The sequence below is a fragment of the Prionailurus bengalensis genome, chromosome B2 (genome assembly GCF_016509475.1).
Source record: "Prionailurus bengalensis isolate Pbe53 chromosome B2, Fcat_Pben_1.1_paternal_pri, whole genome shotgun sequence".
NCBI classification, from domain to species: Eukaryota; Metazoa; Chordata; class Mammalia; order Carnivora; family Felidae; genus Prionailurus; species Prionailurus bengalensis.
The window spans coordinates 57,102,171-57,122,230 of NC_057349.1; the positions used below are offsets into that span (position 1 = coordinate 57,102,171).

Consider the following 20,060-nt stretch of genomic DNA (forward strand, 5'->3'; position numbering starts at 1 on the left):
TTGGACACTTAACTGACTGAGCCACCCAGGTGCCCCAATGCCAACTTCTATAAAAGAGGAAACAGTTGTCCTAGAAATAGTTGAGTTTGGCCTTTTGCACTGCCAGCATGAATTAAGGCATGTCAAATGTGAAGAATTTCATACTGTACTGTGGTTCTCCCTTTTATATGGCATTAGAGTGATTTAAACTAATCCTGTTCTTGAGAAATTCAGTAAGTTTAACTCCAATTGGCTTGGTTTTATTTTCTTTATCTCATTTACCTCTTTTTCCCAAAAAGATAGATTAGAAGTAAATGGTCTGGAATAAAGTAATATTAGTGTTGGGAGGATTTCACATAGACATGACTGACCTCAGAACTCAGATTAAATTAGGGCCATTTGCAGGTGAGGTTGGGAGGAATTTTAATGTGATCTAAACTCAAGCTCAGGGATTTCTGAGTATGATGATAGATTTCATGCCAAAATTTCAAAATGAGAGTGACCTCTAATTCTGGAATCTGGGAGGGATGAAAAAGCATATTGTTTTTTTCTGTATGGCATAGCCATACACTTGTCTTCTAAAGAGTCCGGGTGGGTCATAGCACTGTTTTGGTAACCCAAAGTTTCCATTTTAGTGAATTTAAAAAGTTGAGATGTCAAATATTAAATCTTGGTTAGCCTTGTGGCAGAAGGAGGGGGAGATGTGGGAGGTCCCTGAAAATAGGTAGTGTTCTGAAAAGAACCCAGATTCTCCTTTACTTCTGTTCATTTTCTTAGCACAAACAGTTGGATTAAACTCTTTAAAACACAAATACCTAATTTGGAGGGTTTTGCTAGAGATTATCCATTCTGCATTGTGAATTACCTTTAGTTAGATGAATAGATTCAAAGAAAGAAATTTCAGATACTTTTAAAAATTTGATTTGTTATGGGGAGAGTTGAGGAAAAACAGTGAGGGGAAGGAGTATATAATTTTTGAGGGTGAATACATGAGCAGGGAGACTGAAACAGAAGCTAAGTGCCAGATACTGTTCTAAGCATTTTATACATATTAATTTAATCATCACAACCACCCTCTGAGCCACTAGTATTTTCTCCATTTTATTGAAGAATTTGAGGCACAGAGAAGTTATGTTAGGTGCTTTACTTGTTGGGGGCATTGTTCAGATGAGAGCCCTGGGTATGTTGGAAACCATGTAGAGCTTGATTTAGTGTAAAGACGCACTTCTTTAAAAAAAATTTTTTTTTTAACGTTTAATCATTTTTGGGAGACAGAGACAGAGTGCAAGTTGGGGAGGAGCAGAGAGAGAAGGAGACACAGAATATGAAGCAGGCTCCAGGCTCTGAGCTGTCAGACAGCACAGGGGCCAACACAGGGCTCTAACTCATGGACCAGACCCGCGAGATCATGACCTGAGCTGAAGTAGGACGCTTAACCGACTGAGCCACTCAAGCGCCCCTAAAGATGCACTTCTTTAGGTAAAGGAAATGTGTCAGGTAGAGCAGAAGTACAAAAAAGGCTGCATTCTTGGAAATGTCAATTCTGAGAAACATCTCAAATGCAGTCTTAGATGTAATTGTAGCTTGTTGCCTTAGGAGGTTTGTGTATGATGATGGGATCTCAAGGCATCACTACCTTCCAAGTTATTTTCCAGCATACACGCAAACCTGTGGAGATCTTTGTTGATTTTTCCCTCCTCCCCTTCCTCTCTCCATCTCCTTTCTTCCTCTTCTCCCTTCCTTCCTCTTTCTCTTTCTTTCTTTCCTTCCTTCCTTCCTTCCTTCCTTCCTTCTTTCTTTCTTTCCCTCCCTCTTTCTTTCTCCTTCCTTCCTTCCTTCCTTCCTTCCTTCCTTCCTTCCTTCCTTCCTTCCTTCCTTCCTTCCTTCTTGCCGCATTCTCTTTCCCTTCCCATTCCGCATCTCCTTTTGTAAAGGTAATTCTCCCTACCTCACCTCCTTACATTTCCCTTCCCCATTTGTCACTTAAATAGAGAAATCGTCTTTTGTCCCTTTAACTTCCTTTAGTTGATTGTCCTCCTTTTCTGTCTTTTACCATTACACTTCTTAAAAATAAAAGAGAGACTGCAGTTGTCATTCTTTATTCATTCACTTTTTAACCTTTGTCATCTGGTCCTCTGTTTCTGTGTGTCAAATTAGTGGATTTTCCTCCTTCCTTTGTTTTCTCTTGTAGCATTAACCTTCCTGATCCCTACTTCATTGAGATTTTCCTTACCCTTTTTTGTGTGATGTTTTATTACCTTGATGCTTCTTTGCCTGCTCTTTTTAATGTCATCAGTATATCCAAAAAGTGAAGTCACTACTTTACTTCCAAATTTGTTCTTTCCAACTTCTGTCTTCTGGTTAGTGAAAACCTTTTCTCACTTATCAACATTTAAATTTTCCTGGCCTCTTCTTTTCCCTAATTCTTTTGCTCAACCAATATTTCTGGAGTACATCTTGTATACCAGGTCATTATTCTATGTTCTGGAGTTTCAGCATTGAACAAGAGAGAGAGAGAGAGAGAGAGAGAGAGAGAGAGAGAGAGTTCTGACTTGTAGACTTACATTCTAGTGGAGAAGACAGTTATTAAACAGATATTAATCAGGTAGTGTGAAACATGTTTTAAAGGATAAAGTACACTAAGGGTCTTTAGGCAGTGATGAGAGTGTTGGGTAAGATTGTTAGGAAAAGTTTCTCTGAGAAGGTGATATTTGAGTAAAACTCGAAAGAAGCAAGAGAGGGAGCCATATGGATATCTGGGAGAATAGCATCCTAGCCATAGGGAATAACAAGTAACAGAACCCTGAGATCTTATACTTTCCTGTATTAGGAAAGGTTTGTGTGACTGGAGTGGGGTGAGTTATAGAGCGATAGGTGAAAAGTCAGAGAAGTTGGCTGGGGAAGATCTTAGGATCCTGTGGGCCCTGGTTAGGATTTGGGGCATAAATCTAAGTGTGGTGGTGTGGTGGCAAGAGTTTGGAGGGTCTTGAAGAGAAGAATGGTAACAAGATAAGACTTCATATTTTAGAAGGATCACCGTGATGACTGTGTGGGGAGTAAACTGTATGTGTATGTGTGTGGGGGGGTGGTGTGTGGCAGTAGAAGGACCTGGGACACTATTACAGTATGGTCTTGATGAGAAATGATGGTAATTTGGAGTAGAATGTTAGTTGTGGAGATGGTAAATGGTCAGATGAGTTTTATAGATAGAATTAGCAGGATATGCTGATCACCTGGATGTGGTATATGAGGAGAGAAGAGCTAAGGATAGTTCAGGAGTTTGGGGTTTGAACAACTGGGTGAATGGAGGTTCCATTACCAGAAATACCTTAGGAGGGGCAGTTTTATTTAGGGGAGGGGGGGAATGGGTGGAAGCAGTGTTTATTTTCAGTATGTTAAGCTTGAGGTATCTGTTAGACAACCTTGTGTGGAGATGTCAAATTATCCTCTTCCAGAGGTTAAATGTGAACTTGGGGCTGGAGAAAATAATTTTGGGAGTCATACAAATGTAGATGGTACTGGATGAGAGCACTTGGGGAGGTTTGAATGTAGATAAAGATGAGAGGTGGGAGGATTGACTCTTAAGTCCTCCAGCACGTAGACATCTGCAAGAAGAAGAGGCTCTGTCAAAGGATATTAAGAAGTGGCTAGTGAGATGGGAAGAAGTGTGATGTTCACAAGTGAAGTGAGGGGAAAGGGATTCAGGAAGGGGAGATGGGTGAGCTGGGTCAGAAGCTACTAGCAGATGGAGCAAGAGAAAACGTAATAATTGACTTTTGGATTGGGCTTGCTAAATCCCATTGATTCTGCATTGCAATATAGCTCTAAAATTCAGAGCATAACTTTTCGCTCCCTGCCAATAAACACTGTTAATCGGGCTTTATTTACTCTTCTCTTGGACTATTTTTATCATTTGAACTTTTTCTTTCTCTCCTGATTACAATACAGAATACATGCTGATTGTAGAAAAGGTTGGAAAACAAAGAGATAGCGTGACAATGATGTAAAAAACCTAAATTCCTTATCTACCTTACCACTAGACCTGATCACTGGTAATACTCCAGTGCTTCCCCCCCCACCTGTCCATTTCTGTCTATGCATATTTGTAATGCATAAATTGTATACATGCTTTTATATAAAATTGGGATGAAATGTCTTACATTTTGTTTTTTTAAATGAATGTTAAAACATTTTTGAGAATGTGTGTGAATTTGTGGCAACATAAGTATTTCATCATGATGGAATAGCCTTCTAAACTGAACTCCCTACCCGTTTCTCCCCTAATTATATCTTAAATGAGTCCTGATAAATTTTCCTAAAGTATATTCTTTAAGGTTTTAGTGCATAGGAATAGTGATTAAAGCATAGACTATTTTTGAGAGTGATAACATGCATATAGCAGGAAATGTGGAAAACAGGAAATAAATATATTTTATAGAATAACCATTATTATGATTTTCATCTTTTTGCTAATCTTTTTTTGTTTGTCTGAATGTACATGCACATGCATTTCGTTTTTTTTTTTTTTACTAACAAAGATCACACTGTTTTCTAGCCAGCTTTTTTTTCATAATTTATTCTTTTTATAATTTATTGATCAAAGTATATAAGCAGTTTCATTGTTCTGTTTGTTGTCAAAGTGCTCTTCAAAAAGATTGTACCATTTGAAAGTATATTTATAAAGAATTTTGTTCTCTTTAAATTTTAGGATAGACCACTATCTTGTTGAGCTCTTTTAATTGAAGTTCTTCTTGGATACAAAGATGAGGACTAGATAACTTCTTGAGGTTCCTTCTAACCCCTAGGATGAAGATAATAACTAACATTTGTGTAGTGCTCTAAAGTTTACAAAGTGAGTTCTCATACATCATCTCACTTGATCCTCACAACAGCCCTGTGAGGTAGGTAGGACAGGTATTGTTATTCTCATTTTAGAGATAAAGAAACTGATAGAGAGGTTAAGTGACTTGGTCAAGTTTTATTTAAGTGTTTTAGTTGGGATTTGAATCCAGGCCTTCTGATCTAAATAATCACATTCTTTTTACAAGATATCATTCAGCTGCACATTTAGAATTGCTGTATGTCAGCCAGTTAAGTGAAGTAAATTTGTTATTATAATTCAGAATATACAGTGTTTATATTTTCTTCAGTGTCCTCCAGTCCTTTTCCATATCTCCCCCTTCCCATTAAATGAAATGCTCTCTCTTTTGACTAGAAGGTAATTTAATTATATAGCTATATTAAACCCCTACAATTTTACCTGGCATTTGAGAGAGGGGAAAGTTATATTATATTTTTCATTTCTCTGTGTATATTTTTTCGCTACCTCTCAAAGGTATACCTATATTACTTTCACACATCCAGCATAAAGTCTTGAATAGAATTACACTTAGAACTAGAATCTTTTGCATCTAGCATGAACTCAGAATCACAAGCTTTTCAGAGCATTAAACTTTTGTACTACTTTAACCAAAATTGGGATAATTGAGTTTTCAGGTATAGGTGCTTATGATAGTCACAGAGGTACAGTGAATATTAAGTGAGAGTGACGGCACAGGCCAAATCAAGAACAATTGTAGCTATTCTACACTAGTTACCTCATAAGGTAAAAGTTTGTAAAATTGAATTGGGAGCTTGATAGTGGCAATATCACACAATAGGAATAGAACTAAGTTTTCATGACCCTATAGGGTAGTATTGCATTAAACTGTCTCACAGTGTTTTCTGTACTGCCTTTATATACTTAAGGTCCTCGATATTTTTAAAATTAATTTTCTTGTTTTTATTTTTTTTTTTCTAGTTGTTGGTCTTGACGATATTATGGACGAAGGTGTTGTTAAAGAAAGTGGCAATGATACCATTGATGAAGAAGAACTGATTTTACCTAACAGGAATTTGAGGGACAAAGTAGAAGAAAATTCAGTGAGGTCACCAAGAAAATCACCTCGTTTAATGGCACAAGGTAATCCTTCCAGAGAGGTTCTAGCTAGAAAATCAAAGGTATAGAGACAGATGTGATAGGTCATGACCTTGCTAAGCAGAGATATATTTTCATGGTGCTTGCTAATCTCAGCATTTTGATAATAATCAATTTTGAGATTATATCAATTTGTTGGTATAGTTTTTTAAATTTTCATTGAAATTATATATTTACAAAATTTAATTTTAGTTTAGTTTAATTTAATTTTAATTTAATTTAATTTTAGTTTATTTTAGTTTAGTTTATTCATTTTTGAGAGACAGAAACACAGTACGAGTGGGGGAGGGGCAGAGAGAGAGAGACACACACAGATTCCAAAGTGGGCTCTAGGCTCTGAGCTGTCAGCACAGAGTCCAGCGCAGGGCTCGACACGGAGCTCAAATTCACAAACTGTGAGCTCATGACCTGAGCTGAAGTTGGATGCTTAACTGACTGAGCTACCCAGGCACCCCTATATTTACAAAATTTAAAGGGTTCACTAATTCTGTAAGTTTCTAATACTTCTTTTTCCCCAGAGGACATAATTAATTCTTTCAGCTGGTATTATTAATTTTTTGGTATTTAGTTTCATGTCTCTAAGTAACATATTACTACTTTTTGATTATTCTGATATAAGTATTTTTATTGACTTCCCACTCTGGATGATGAATTTAGTGTTTTTTTTCCTCTTGTTCTCATCACACAAAAGTACATTCTCTAATTTTGTTACGTCACTAGTAATTATGTTATTGTGACTCTGTATGCTGTTAGAGATGATCAATTTTAATAAACTGAGGTTACTTTTCCTATACAACTTTTGTCTTTCTGACTTAATAGTTGTTTTTGTTCATTTGCTTTATAGTTTTGTATATTTGTACATAGCTTTCTTTGTACATATCAGTAATACCTCAACTACTCTGCTGGTGTCTAAATCTTTCCTAAAAATACTTGTGCATATCAGATGTTCTGTCATTTTCATTTTATTGAAGAAACTGGAGCTTTCTGATCTGCTCCCATGTGCACTGTATAAGCCTGATGCATAGCTATTATCCAGGGATCTCCCTTTTCTATTCTTCTGAGGATTCTGTTTGGTGTTATAGTTCTTATTTCCTCCTTTTTTGGCTTACCTACTTCATTTTGGTGATACTTTTTCCAGTAGTTTTGTGTGGAAAAAGAACATGGAGACATTATTTTAAAACTGTATGTCTGCAAATATATTTAATCTGGTCTTCTATTGGAATTACAGTCGAATGTAGGATTCAAGGTTGAACATAGTTTTCCTTCAGAAATTTGAAAGTTTTCCTCTATTTTCTTCTAATTTCAGTGCTGTTGAGAAGTTTATTCTGATTCCTTTTAAGGAATTCTTGATTTCTTTTAAGTAGAGTGTTACCTACTTTCTTCTGGAAGTTTGTGGAGTCTTTCTCTTCAGCTCTAGTGTTTTGATATTTCTGATAATGTGTCTTAGGGTAAGTGTATTTTATATATTGAACTCTGGGTACTCCACATTTCCTTTTAGTCTGAAAAGGACTGTTATTCAATTCTGGGAAAACTTTTTGTATTATTCATTGGTAATCCCTCTATTTTCTTAGTTCTTGCTTTCTTGAACTCCTTATTATTCAAGTGTTAGAAAGGACTGATCCTTCCATTTTCTTGATCTTGCCTACTTTCTATCTCTTTATCTTTTTCCTCTCCTTGGTGAAATTTTCACATGTTTATGCTCCAACTTTTCCGTCAAATTTTACATTTCTAATTTTTGAATGTTCTTTTTTTTGTTTCGGGATAGTCCTTTTCGTAGCATTGTGGTCTTGTTTTATGGATGCAGTATCTTCTGTCTTTTCTAAGGCACTTGTGCTTTAAAAAGTGTTTTAAAAGGTGTTTTTGGTCTCCTTTCATAGTTATAGTTTTTTTTTTCTCCATGTTGTCTTTTTTTTTTCTTTCTCTCCATCTTTCATGTTAGGGACTTTTCTAAAATGTCTGATCCAGGGGCGCCTGGGTGGCGCAGTCGGTTAAGCGTCCGACTTCAGCCAGGTCACGATCTCGCGGTCCGGGAGTTCGAGCCCCGCGTCACGCTCTGGGCTGATGGCTCAGAGCCTGGAGCCTGTTTCCGATTCTGTGTCTCCCTCTCTGTCTGCCCCTCCCCCGTTCATGCTCTGTCTCTCTCTGTCCCTAAAATAAAAATAAACGTTGAAAAAAAAATTAAAAAAAAAAATAAAATAAAATGTCTGATCCTTGATTGCTTGCTCATGTTGAAGAGTAGGGAACTAAAACTGTGTGAAATGAAAAGGTTAACACTCAAGAGAGTGTGGGTTGGGTTTTGTCTACTGTGAGCTTCACTGTGTGGTTATCTGGCTATGCTTTTTATTTTTATTATTATTATTTTTTTATTTTGAGGAAACCCTGTTGTCAGAATTGAGGTTATTTATTCCTTTAGGCTCAATTAAGATTGTGTAATGGGAGTCCTTCAAGGAAGCTGACAGGGTGTCTCAGGTATATAACTTCACTTAATATCATACATTTCAGTGTACTTTCCTGCCACTTTTATCTGTGCCTGATGTTCCTTAGTCTAGAAACCCTGTTTTATACTCTTCCAGAGAGCAAGCCTCCAAATCTTGGATTAGGACCAGGAAAGGGCAGTTGCCTGGCAGATGGAGTCAGGGAGAGGGAGCTAGTGGTCTGACTGCTTCTCAAACAGCTTTTAACTCCTCTTCATTTTAACTACCTGTTTTCATCCTCATTTTAGAATCATCTGGGGTCACCAGTTCCTAACCCTTTTGAGGTATTAATGCTATTGGTTCTTGCCCACGTTGCCATCTTAGGGTTTATCTCCTTTGGGTCACTTCTTGATCATCTCTTGTTTGGCTTCCAAAATTCAGGTTTTCTCCTGTTCTGCCATTCATTTTAGATTCATGCCTTTTGTATACTTTTAGTGTGGTGTTTTGAGAAGTGGATTAAGTTAGATGCATGTTATTTACTTTTATCATCTTTTCCTCAATATCTATTTTTAATCAGTTTTTAAAATCAATTATTTGGTAATACTTGTAACTTAGAGTAATGAAAAGAATAGGATGAACAGTATGGACAGGTAATGATAATGTTTGGCCTATACAGCCAGGATTCCAACCAAGGCACTTTATATTTAGAGGAGAAAAAAACAACTTGATCTTTGGCTCAATAAATCAGTTACTATTGGAAAACTTTTTTTTTTTTTTTTAATGTTTAAGAGAGAGCGAGAGTGAGCAGGGGAGGGGCAGAGAGAGTGGGAGACCCAGAATCTGAAGCAGGCTTGAAGCTCTGAACTGTCAGCACAGCCCTACGTGGTGCTTGAACTCACAAACCACAAGATTATGACCTGAGTCGAAGTTGGATGCATAACTGACTGAACCACCCAGGTGCCCCTGAAAAACGTTTTTTTAATCTTAATTACCTTTATGGTTGAATATGCTATTTATTTGCGACAACGTAGGTAATGGGTGTTAAAAGTTCCTTTACTTTATTTCAAGGCAGATGAATAAAGTAGAAGTGTAAACTATTACAAGCTGTCTTCAAAGCTTAAAATACATAAAATACATAAAAATCTCATCCAGATATTGATAATGAACCATTAAGTTCTTAGTTATTTAAAAATGTTATATATCTGAGCATGTGGTGAACAGTTAATAATCCACACAATAATCCACAAAATTTTAAAAAATTGTTGGGTGCTTACCTAATGAAGAAATACTGTGCTGAGTCCTGGGGGAATTAGAAAGGGTCTCTAAGATTGGGACAACCAGATAGTTTTTTGTTCAAACTAGGACACTTTTGAGAATAAAAGAATGTACTATTAATAATCACATCAAGACTGTAGGCATCACCAAGGACTGTTAAAGACAAGTGAAGACACCTGATACCTTCTTTAAAAGTTTAGTGGTAGGGGTACCTGGGTGGCTGTCGGTTAAGTGCCTGACTTCAGCTCAGGTCATAATCTCATGGTTCGTGAGTTCAAACCCCGCATTGGGCCCTCTGCTATCAATTCAGAGCCTGCTTCAGATCCTTTGACTCCCTCTCTTTCTATCCCTTCCCCACTCGTGTTCTCTCTCTCTCAAAAATAAATATTAAAGAAAAAAAGTAAAAGTGGTATATGACAAGTAAGCAGTGTTTAAGTATTGGTGCATAGTGGTGTTTTGCATTGAAGAGTAGGAAGGAGTCTTTTTATTTTTGATAATTGATAGTATTTAATTTTCATGGTGTTTATTTGGAGGTATTGGATATGCATAGGCTTGGAAATAGTTTATTTTCTATTTCATTTTGTGGGTTTTCTGATTAGTGAATCTACTTTAGTTCTCTTTCTTTCTGTTTTCCTTGCACTCCATATGTTTTCCTTTTCTTGGAGGTGTGTCCAGATAGGGAAAAGAGGAAAAACTCATATAGTGGATTCTTTGTTAGGAATATTGTTAAAGGTGGGAAGCTTTGTTCAATTATTTTCATACTTTCCCCATTTTCTTTTATGGTATATTTTCCTGGCTTAAACTTCTTTAGTTGTAATTTCTCTTTATCTGTGGTACTATAGCATATACTTCATTTCTTAGGAATAGCTTATATGCTAAAATGGTGATATAAGTGAAGCACATTCATAAAGGAGTTTGAGTTGTGAGGCTGTGTTTTGAAACTCACACAGATCCTGTTTGTTATAGGTGGTTTAGTTCTTATTATATTGGCACCTGAATTTGTTTGGTATTCTTTATTTAAAGATACTTAATGTTTAAAACTGTATGACAGTCTTGCTTTATGATGGGCATTAATGCAAAGGAAACTCATTTATTTTGCTCCCTGCTTATTTATTATAGAAAAGAAACTTGATGAAAACATTCTTGTCTTACAGTAAAGTATAATATCAGTCTGAATTTTCTAGAAGTTTTTTCTCCTGTCAGAATTTATAGAACTTTGATAAATGTAAAATTTAACATGTAAAATTTAACATATATATATATATAATCATCATCATCATGAGTAACTTTCAGTACATTTTAACTGAAATGAGCAAATTTATAGCTCAGAATAAAGAAGTGATGTATTCTAAATTGTATTGAAATAAAAACACATGGCAAAATAGCTAAGTTATTTTTATTTGTTTTTTTCCCTTGTGATAGAACAAGTAAGAAGTTTGCGACAAAGCACTATTGCCAAGCGTTCAAATGCAGCACCTTTAAATAGCACAAAAAAGGCATCTGGGAAGACTGTATCTGCCCCCAAAGCAGGGGTGAAACATCCAGAAAGGTGTCAGATTAAAGAAGTTTCTGTATCACCAAAACCTGAATACCATAAAGAGAGCAGAAGGAGCAGCCGACATATTGGACAAATTGACGTGGTACCAGAAGTATCAGTGTCTTCAAGTCATTCTTCAGTGTCGTCTTGTCTTGAAATGAAGGATGAAGCTGGATTAGATTCTAAGCAGAAGTGTGATAATCAGGGAGAAGCAAATGTGCCATCTCATGAATTAAATTGTTCACTCCTTTCAGAGACTTGTGTTAGTATTGAAGAGAAGAATGAAGCTCTGATGGACTGTAAAGTCAAAACTGTTAGTAGCCCACTGTTTAAGTTTTCAGATAAAGAAGAACAGGATGATTCTATTTCAGTTAAGATGGATGGCACTGTTGTTGAAGAAGGGAGGGAAAAAGGAAAAGTTGAACAAGAATCAAATGAGACAGTAAAATTATCTCGTGAAGATAACCAAATTATTGAGGAGCCTGCATCTTCTTCCTCTCCTTCTGATGCTGCTGCTTGTACAAATCCAAATAAAACAGAAAAGAACCTTACAGGTTTGTCTGGTTCTGTGGATGAAGTAAATGAATGTAATATGGAATTGAAGAATACCCTGGAAGTTGCTGATAAAGCGAAGAACTCCTTTCAAAGAAATGAAATAGAATCTTTGGGTTATTGTAATGACACAGAGTCTAATGATAAGCAGTTGGAGAGTACAGAATTTAATAAATCAAACTTAGAGATGGTTGATGCTAATGCTTTTGAGCCAGAAAGTAATATTTTAGAAAATGCTATTTGTGATGCACCTGACCAAAATTCAGAACAGTTGAATGTTGTTGAAAGTATTAAAATGGAGTCTCATGAAATAGCAAACCTTCAGGATGACAGAAGCAGTCAGTCAAGTAGTGTTTCTTGCTTAGAGTCAAAAAACATAAAATCCAAACAAACAAAACCTGTAATTCATTCTAAGCAAAACATGACCACAGATACTCTGAAAAAAATTGTTGCAGCAAAGCATGAACTAATGCATAACAAAACTAAGGTTAATGTCAAAAGCGTGAAACGAAATGTTGATGAACCAGAAACTCAGCAAAATTTTCATAGGCCAGTCAAAGTGAGAAAAAAACAAGTTGATAAGGATTCAAAAATTCAGAGTTGCAATTCTGGGGTTAAATCTGTGAAAAATCAAGCTCATTCTATATTGAAAAAAACATCACAGGATCAAAATTTAGTGCAGGTTTCCAAACCCTTAACTCATTCTCTGAGTGATAAACCTCATGGTCACCCTGGTGGCTCTAAAGAACCCCATCATCCTGCACAAACTGGACATTTATTACATTCCAGCCAGAAACAATGCCATAAGCCCCAGCAGCTGGCTGCAGGGATGAAAACCAATAGCCATGTGAAGGAAGAGCTTGAACATGCAGGTGGTGTAGAGCATTTTAAGGAGGAAGATAAACTGAAACTAAAAAAACCTGAGAAGAACCTACAACCCCGCCAGAGAAGAAGCAGCAAAAGTTTTTCTTTGGATGAGCCACCATTGTTCATTCCAGACAACATAGCTACTATAAAAAAAGAAGGTTCAGACCATAGCTCTTCATTTGAAAGCAAATATATGTGGACTCCCAGCAAGCAGTGTGGGTTTTGCAAAAAACCACATGGCAACAGGTGTGTGTGTGTATGTGTGTGTGATATGTGCATTAAAGAGAAATTGCTTTTTAGGGTAGGGTTATGTGAGAACTTTTTTATAGAAAGAAATTATTTAATATACAAAGACTTTTGCAGAAACAAAAAACCCCTCATCAATCCTGGATAAATAATAGATGGAGCTACTGAATTTATAAATATGTCATCCTAGAACATTAAAAAAAAAAAAAAAAGCGTAGCCTGACCAACTGCTGGTATATACAGAAATGTTTTGTCATTGTAATCAGTTAGAGTGTGTGATTTAGTTGTTGCATCTGAAAGAGAAAAAAACTTTCTGATCAAAAAATTGTTAACACTGCTTTGGGTCTGTAAGTTTTATTTTATTTGGCTTGAGAAGAACTAGTAATAAAATGTAAAGGTCATAATGGAAATTCTATTTTTCTTTTGAAGATATAAAAAAAAAATTCTAGTAAATGAAGCACACCATCACTTCATAACTATCAAACTTGACCTTGGAATGAAGTTTGATAGCTAAAACAACTGTTAAAATTACTTGGGTAGATTGTGTATGTAACATGGAACAGAGTGAAAACCTGTATTTCTCTTTTGAATGTTTTAGTGATTTGAAGGATTTCTCATGAATTCCGATCTTTTAAGAAGTGATTTTAGGATTCAGTGTTTTATAGCTTTTTGACACTACCAGACCCCCTCCCCTGCCATGTATTTTTTATTTGCTAGTGTTTTAAGAAAAGGAAAACAGGAGATGAAGTGGAGTTTGCAGCTGCAAGATTGTCCTGTTCGTGTTGAGATTGCTGTTGGAACTTCTATCAACACTGACATGATAAAAGAACATTATAACTTGCACTTTGTAATATTATCCTCACTCATTCATGAAAGTAAATATTAGGATGAGTTTTCCCAGCACTATGAGGTTACATTAAAATGAAGTTTTTTAGGTAGGGACAATTTAGTAAAGTATGTTGTGTAATTATTTTGGTGTGGGAGGTGGTGGTTGGGCAGAGCCGGTGGGAGTTGTTGGAGCTATTCTGTAAAAAACTTAAGTTTTATGTCGAACTGTTATGTCAAAGACATAACAAACTTTCATGCCTTTATTTGTGATTCAGTCCATGTCCTATTTTTAGTGTCGGTGGTTATTCTTTATAACCACATATTCCAGTTTTTAAAAATTGTGTCTTTGGATATTGTGCTACATTTGTCCTCACACATGTGTTGGTAGTTTTTTTTTTTTTTTAATTAAATTAAATTTAATAGAAAACACCTTATTCAGATATTCTAAAGTGGGCCTGCCAAATTTTCAGAATTAAGGGCTGGGTGGTGCTTTTAAGTGTTCTTTTAGGCCAGCACTTTTTTCTCTGCCAGAATCTTTTAAAAATCATTACATGCTGACATGTGGTCTGAGTAATGCAAGAGGAGCCTTAGCTTGAAGGAGTTTCTAAAATGAAACTTGAGCCTAGAGTTACAAGCAGTGTTAAGTGTGTTACAGTGTAGCTTTGTTGCAGATAAGCTACTCTTCTGATGGTTTGGCCCTCAGGAGTTTGCCAAGGCTTTTTAATGATGGCTCACTTTACCAACATCAACAGTTATTTTCCTAAAATGAACATTAAGTGTTAATGTTAAATCCTACTGTTTTTTTGTTTTTAACCTAATGCCACCTTCTGTATCTCTTCTATAAAACCTAGAGTTTCTTTGCCTCAGTGTGGAAAATGACTGAGAATAATACATATATAGGGGTTTTGAGTTTACTTTATGTAGTTAACATGCATAATATATAATGACATTGGAAACAATGGGGAAGCAACATTTCACATTACATTTTGTGAATAAAGAAGCAAGCCTAAGTAATTGTTTTTTCTTCACATATTAACTAGCCTTCACTACTTTTTTTGATGCATCATGCTTATATACATTTTTACTCAAAAAATGTACCTGTCATACAGCATGTAATTTTCCTATTTTAATCCATGTATTAATAAGATTATGAATTTATTAGGAAGGGCATATCTGGAAATAATTTTTGTCCATTTCATGCAGTAGCCATATGGGAAGCTATTTGTTAATATGACATTTTCTTGTACTTGTGACAGCTTTGCTTCTAAGGACTATTTTATAACTCTTAAGCATTTTACATGTATTACAACTAAAATTAGCTTCCTGTGTGTGCTTCCAGTTGGAAATTATATTTTTAAGTATAGATTTGTACATGACATCACCAAATGTAATAAATATTTAACCATAGGCAACACTATACATATCCTAAAGACAGTAGGTATTGACTTAACAATTTACACATCAAACTGTTGTTTTTGCTTTGGTTCATTTTCCTCATCAGCCTTACAAAAGCATATTCATTATTTTAAAAACCGGACTACTTAATATTCCCTTTAAAAAAATCATCTTTGTACTTGTGTTTACATAAGCCAGTTGGCATTTTGGAAGGAAGAAGTGTTAGTCTTTTCATAGTATCTATCCTGTAGTTTCTAGTTTTTTCCTACGTCTCCAGGTGTTTGTATCTTTAGTTTGTATTGCATTTTCTTGCCCAGCAATAGATGATTAATACATTGGATGAAATTTAAAAACAAAAAATCTCCATAGCATGATGGCTTTATACTCAAATTGTTTTTCTGAGAAGGAAATTTTCTTCCAGAATAAGATTGTTTTTCTCAAGATTTTAAGAGATTGACAGATAGGTATTTTCATCTGCAGATAAGGTTGTTAGTGACAAAAACTGATTTAATATTTATGTGGAATAGAATCATTTTAGAAAAGAGTGAGTACGTATACATTTATAGTAATATGGTCTAGATTGTCACTTAAATACTTAATCAGAACTGAAGACCCATCTTGTAACAGCTCCGTTGTTGATAATTGTAACATGAATATGCTGAGAACAGTTCTCATTGTTGCTTTCCTCTGATTTACTTTAAAGAAACTTTAAAGTTTTCTAAGAATATATTTTGGCTTATGCCAAAAAGGTTAGAATTTTAAATTGGTTTTTATCTTACACTAAGTCTAGTTTAGCTTTTTACTTTTAAACTTTGTGTATGAATATTTAACAATAGGAGATACAACAAATATTTCTGAACTCATCCATTTAACTGATGCATGCCTACTTGGTTTACTTAATCCAGAGGTAAACTCCATACAACATTTGTTTGTTTATTTATTTATTTTTAATGAAATATTTAACATCCAGGTTATATAGTCTTTTCTGTAAGTGATTTTGTCTATTAATAATCAGAAATTCAAGGCTAGAACAGAAAATGGGTAGTAATTCTGTTAGCTATGTGATTCATACTCTCTCCCCTATCCCTCACATTTTTAAATCATGAGGAATAATACAAAAAGGGAAGAAAGTAATACTGTATTTTTGTGATAGACCTTTTCTCCCAATATAAATTTTCCCCAATATAAATACCCATAAAATTTGTAGTACTCCTCTAAGTTTCAGACCTAAAAATGATCCAGATTTACATTTTTGTAAAATCAGTTTTACTTTCAAGTGAATTAATTTATTTTTTCCCTAGAACATGTGGAAATTATTTTTATCAATGACTTTTTAGAATTTTATTTATTTTTTTATATAAAATCCTAAACTATTAAGATGATCTGTAGATGGCGCTAGAGATTTGCTTTTCAGAGCCTCACATTTGAGGAGACCTTTCCAAAACAGACTTGAGATGAGGCGTAATGAAATATAATTAGTTAATAAGTTTTGTAACCATAAAATAAGTTCCCTGATGAAATAAAAATTTGAAATTTAAAATCCATGCTTTATAATATTTAAGAGTTGAATTTGGGGTAAAAGCATAGTCATGGTCATAGTGTGTAGGTTTTTTAAGTAGTCTCATTGAAACTTAGTCTAGACTTGCTAATGTTGCTCTGATAGTGGAACTAAAGGGAAATGACTACTAGCTTTCCTTCGCTATTTCACAGACGTTCATATTACCTGCTTTCTTTTTTTTTTTTTTTAATTTTTTTTTTCAACGTTTATTTATTTTTGGGACAGAGAGAGACAGAGCATGAACGGGGGAGGGGCAGAGAGAGAGGGAGACACAGAATCGGAAACAGGCTCCAGGCTCCGAGCCATCCATATTACCTGCTTTCAAGAAATAGTTCTTATGACTTTGAAACCTGAAATAGAAAAGCTATGCATTTGCATTTTTCAAACTTATTTATTCTGTTGGCTGGAAGATCTGTATCATTGAAACATGGACCCATCTAAAATCTCCCCAAGCCTAGACAGACATACCATTTCTATCTTGCAAACAAATAACACATTGTTTGAAAGTTTTGTTGTTGGCTTATGAATCCAAAACATTGTGTTTTGTTTTATTTTAACATAAAACAGAAGGTTTTCTTGTTTTTGTTTTTTCCCTTGTCATTTTGGGGAGATAATGACTTATTTGATAAAGATAGCACAGACATTACCAGTTAGGGTAAAGAATGGTGAATCATAGACAGGAAGAAGTCAGGTTTCCTTAATGGACAGCAGTAGTCTGATACACAATAGAAAGGGATACAAAGAAGAGAAAAATGTGCTGCATTTGAGGAATGAATATTTGCTGTGACTCTTTTCAAGACCTCTTGTAAGGATCAAATGTTGTTTTTATAGTTTCAACCTTCAAACAGAACCTCTGGTATGTTTTGAGAGTTGGCCGTACCACCCATTGAATTACCTTAAAACATCTTCCTGTTGGTCCACAGGTTTTTAAAATGGGTTTGACATTGTTGGTGCCACTGTTACCAAAATCAGCAGAAAGTCTTTAATTCATTAAAGAATAGACCTAAATCTCTTTGTCGTAAGCTTTCAAACATATCATGAATTACCAACTTGAAGAAGAAAGGAAAATGTTAAACATGATTAAGTGAGCTCTCTAGTTTTCCTGACAGTGGGGTAAAAAGTATTTTAGAAAGATAATTTCTCTCTCAAATTGCTGTTTGTACATCTGATTTACCATTTCATTCAGAAGTAATTCCAGATATTTCTAAGTTAGAAAAATAAGCTTTTTAGAGTCCTTAATCTTGTATCCATCCATAGGCTTTTTCGTTGGTTAGTGAAGTTAGATAAAAATCAGTAAAGGCAAACTTGTAAGTCGATTGGAAACTTTAAAAAATTCAGCCTGAATATTAATATCTTCATGTTAAGAACAATGATCTTTATTTGGGAAAACAAGTGTAATAAGGAAGTCCACACTCAAAAGTACATACAAGATTCTTCAGCTTAATATAATCACTGCTATACCATGAAACCAGAATATTTTGACCTCAAAGTATAGTTACATAGTTAAGGTGGTTAATAAACAGTGTAAGAGTCTCCATTATGTTAGTTTTTGAGTTTTATATTTGTTGCTATCTCTTTTTGTCATTTCAGTATGATTCATTGGATGAATGATTCTTGAGTTTTATATATATCAGGTGTGTGGGGTAAATGTAATTGTAACTTTGATGGATTGTGTGTGATCACACTATCACAGATCTTCCCACCCTTCTCAGTGGAGAAACGTTACTCTATGCTTTGTTATTCTGTGTAGTATTCTTTGTATTTTCTCATTCATACAAGTGGGGATGTATTTGACTTCTTAAAAGTTCCATTTTCATAGAATATTCTTTGAAAACTTGCTCCATGTTGAACTGACAGAGTGAAAAACAGAATGTCAGAAAATGATTAAATATTTAACTTAGGCATTTTTGACATTGGGTTTTTAAAAAATGTATTAAATCAAAGTTTTTTCCCTTCCCCCAGGTTTATGGTTGGCTGTGGGAGATGTGATGACTGGTTTCATGGTGATTGTGTTGGTTTAAGTCTTTGCCAAGCACAACAAATGGGAGAGGAAGACAAAGAATACGTGTGTGTGAAATGTTGTGCTGAAGAAGATAAAAAGACTGAAATAGTAGATGCAGATATTTTGGAAAACCAGGCTAAAGTTGAAGTCCATAGTGAAGATAGGACAATGGAATATGAAAAGCTTGGGTTATCAAAGCACACACCAACAAATGAAAAAACCAAATATATAGAAGATACAGTGAAGCACAAGGTCAAAATTTTAAAGCGGGTAAGGTGCTCATTAATGCATTCTTTTTATTTAAGAACTTTGTATGGACTGACAATTGGAAATTTCTTTGGGGTCTCCTGGATGGCTCAGTTCGTTGAGCATCTGATTCTTGATTTTGGCTGAGGTCATGATTCCAGGATCTTGGGATCAAACCCCACATTGGGCTCCATGCGGAGTATGGAGCCTGGATGGGATTCTTCCTCCATCTCCCCACTGTCCCTTTTCCCTGCCCTCTCACTCTCTCGCACGTGCTCGTTCTCTCAAATAAATTTCTCTTTGGGTTTCATTGTTCTAAGAGTACCTTTTCAAATTTATTTTTCCATAAAAATGAATGGAATTTTATTTAAAATATTTTGGCAGTCTTGATGAAACCAGGTGGTGAAATCTTCAAAACACATAGATTTTATTTCTAACAGCGTCTTATGCAGTTTCTAGTCTCTAGTTTGGTACTTGGATTTTCTGTGGTAGGATGTGTATGTGATCTTGTGGCATTAAGTGGTAATAAGCTCTATAGTGTACTTGATATCAAGCTTTTTAAAAAAAGTTTTCCAGCTCATAAGTATCTATCTACTAATTCTTAAACTATATTTGACATTGTCTTCAGGTAGAAGAGTTATTTTGTCTCTGTAAGGAAAAGTAAACTTAATTCTTTTGACATTGTCCCAGTGTTTGCTTGGAACCTTCACTTAATAATTTCTTAGAGTTGTCAGTTTTCCCTAATCTTATATTTTTAACTGATTTCTGAAAGTATTTCCTAAATAGAAATTTCAAGATATTTAATCTATTACAGGAGAAATGTATAAAAGATTCAGTGCTATATCTGATTAAATTTTTATGTTTTATTGTCTGCCTTTTTGTTACCTATGAATTTTCTATTATAGAAATTTGTTGTTTTATAATGCTAGCGAAGAGTACAGTGGCAACATATATATGTGGATAGTCAACTATAATAATCCAAAAGACAGTGAACATGAATTGGAGAGTTAAGAAGGAAGTTTGGAAATCTTTTAGTTCAGCCATTTAGATTGAAGAATATAAGCATGTTTTCTCCAAAGTCCTCTCCATTATTTACAAACTCAGTTTTTTGAGACATTCTTTATATAACAACACTGGATTAAGTTGCAGTTTGCCAGTGCTTGTAGCACCCAGCAATTTCTGTC

At 34.9% G+C, this 20,060-nt stretch overlaps 1 protein-coding gene across 1 annotated transcript in view; it reads left to right on the top strand.

The window, feature by feature from the left end:
- The window catches only part of PHF3 (PHD finger protein 3), an 81,578-nt gene that overhangs the window by 40,884 nt on the left and 20,634 nt on the right, over nt 1-20,060 (top strand). The window contains 3 exon segments of the mRNA XM_043591723.1: nt 5,780-5,941; nt 11,068-12,847; nt 18,591-18,900. Of these exon segments, the coding sequence (XP_043447658.1) occupies nt 5,800-5,941; nt 11,068-12,847; nt 18,591-18,900 (2,232 nt within the window). The 5' untranslated portion in view covers nt 5,780-5,799.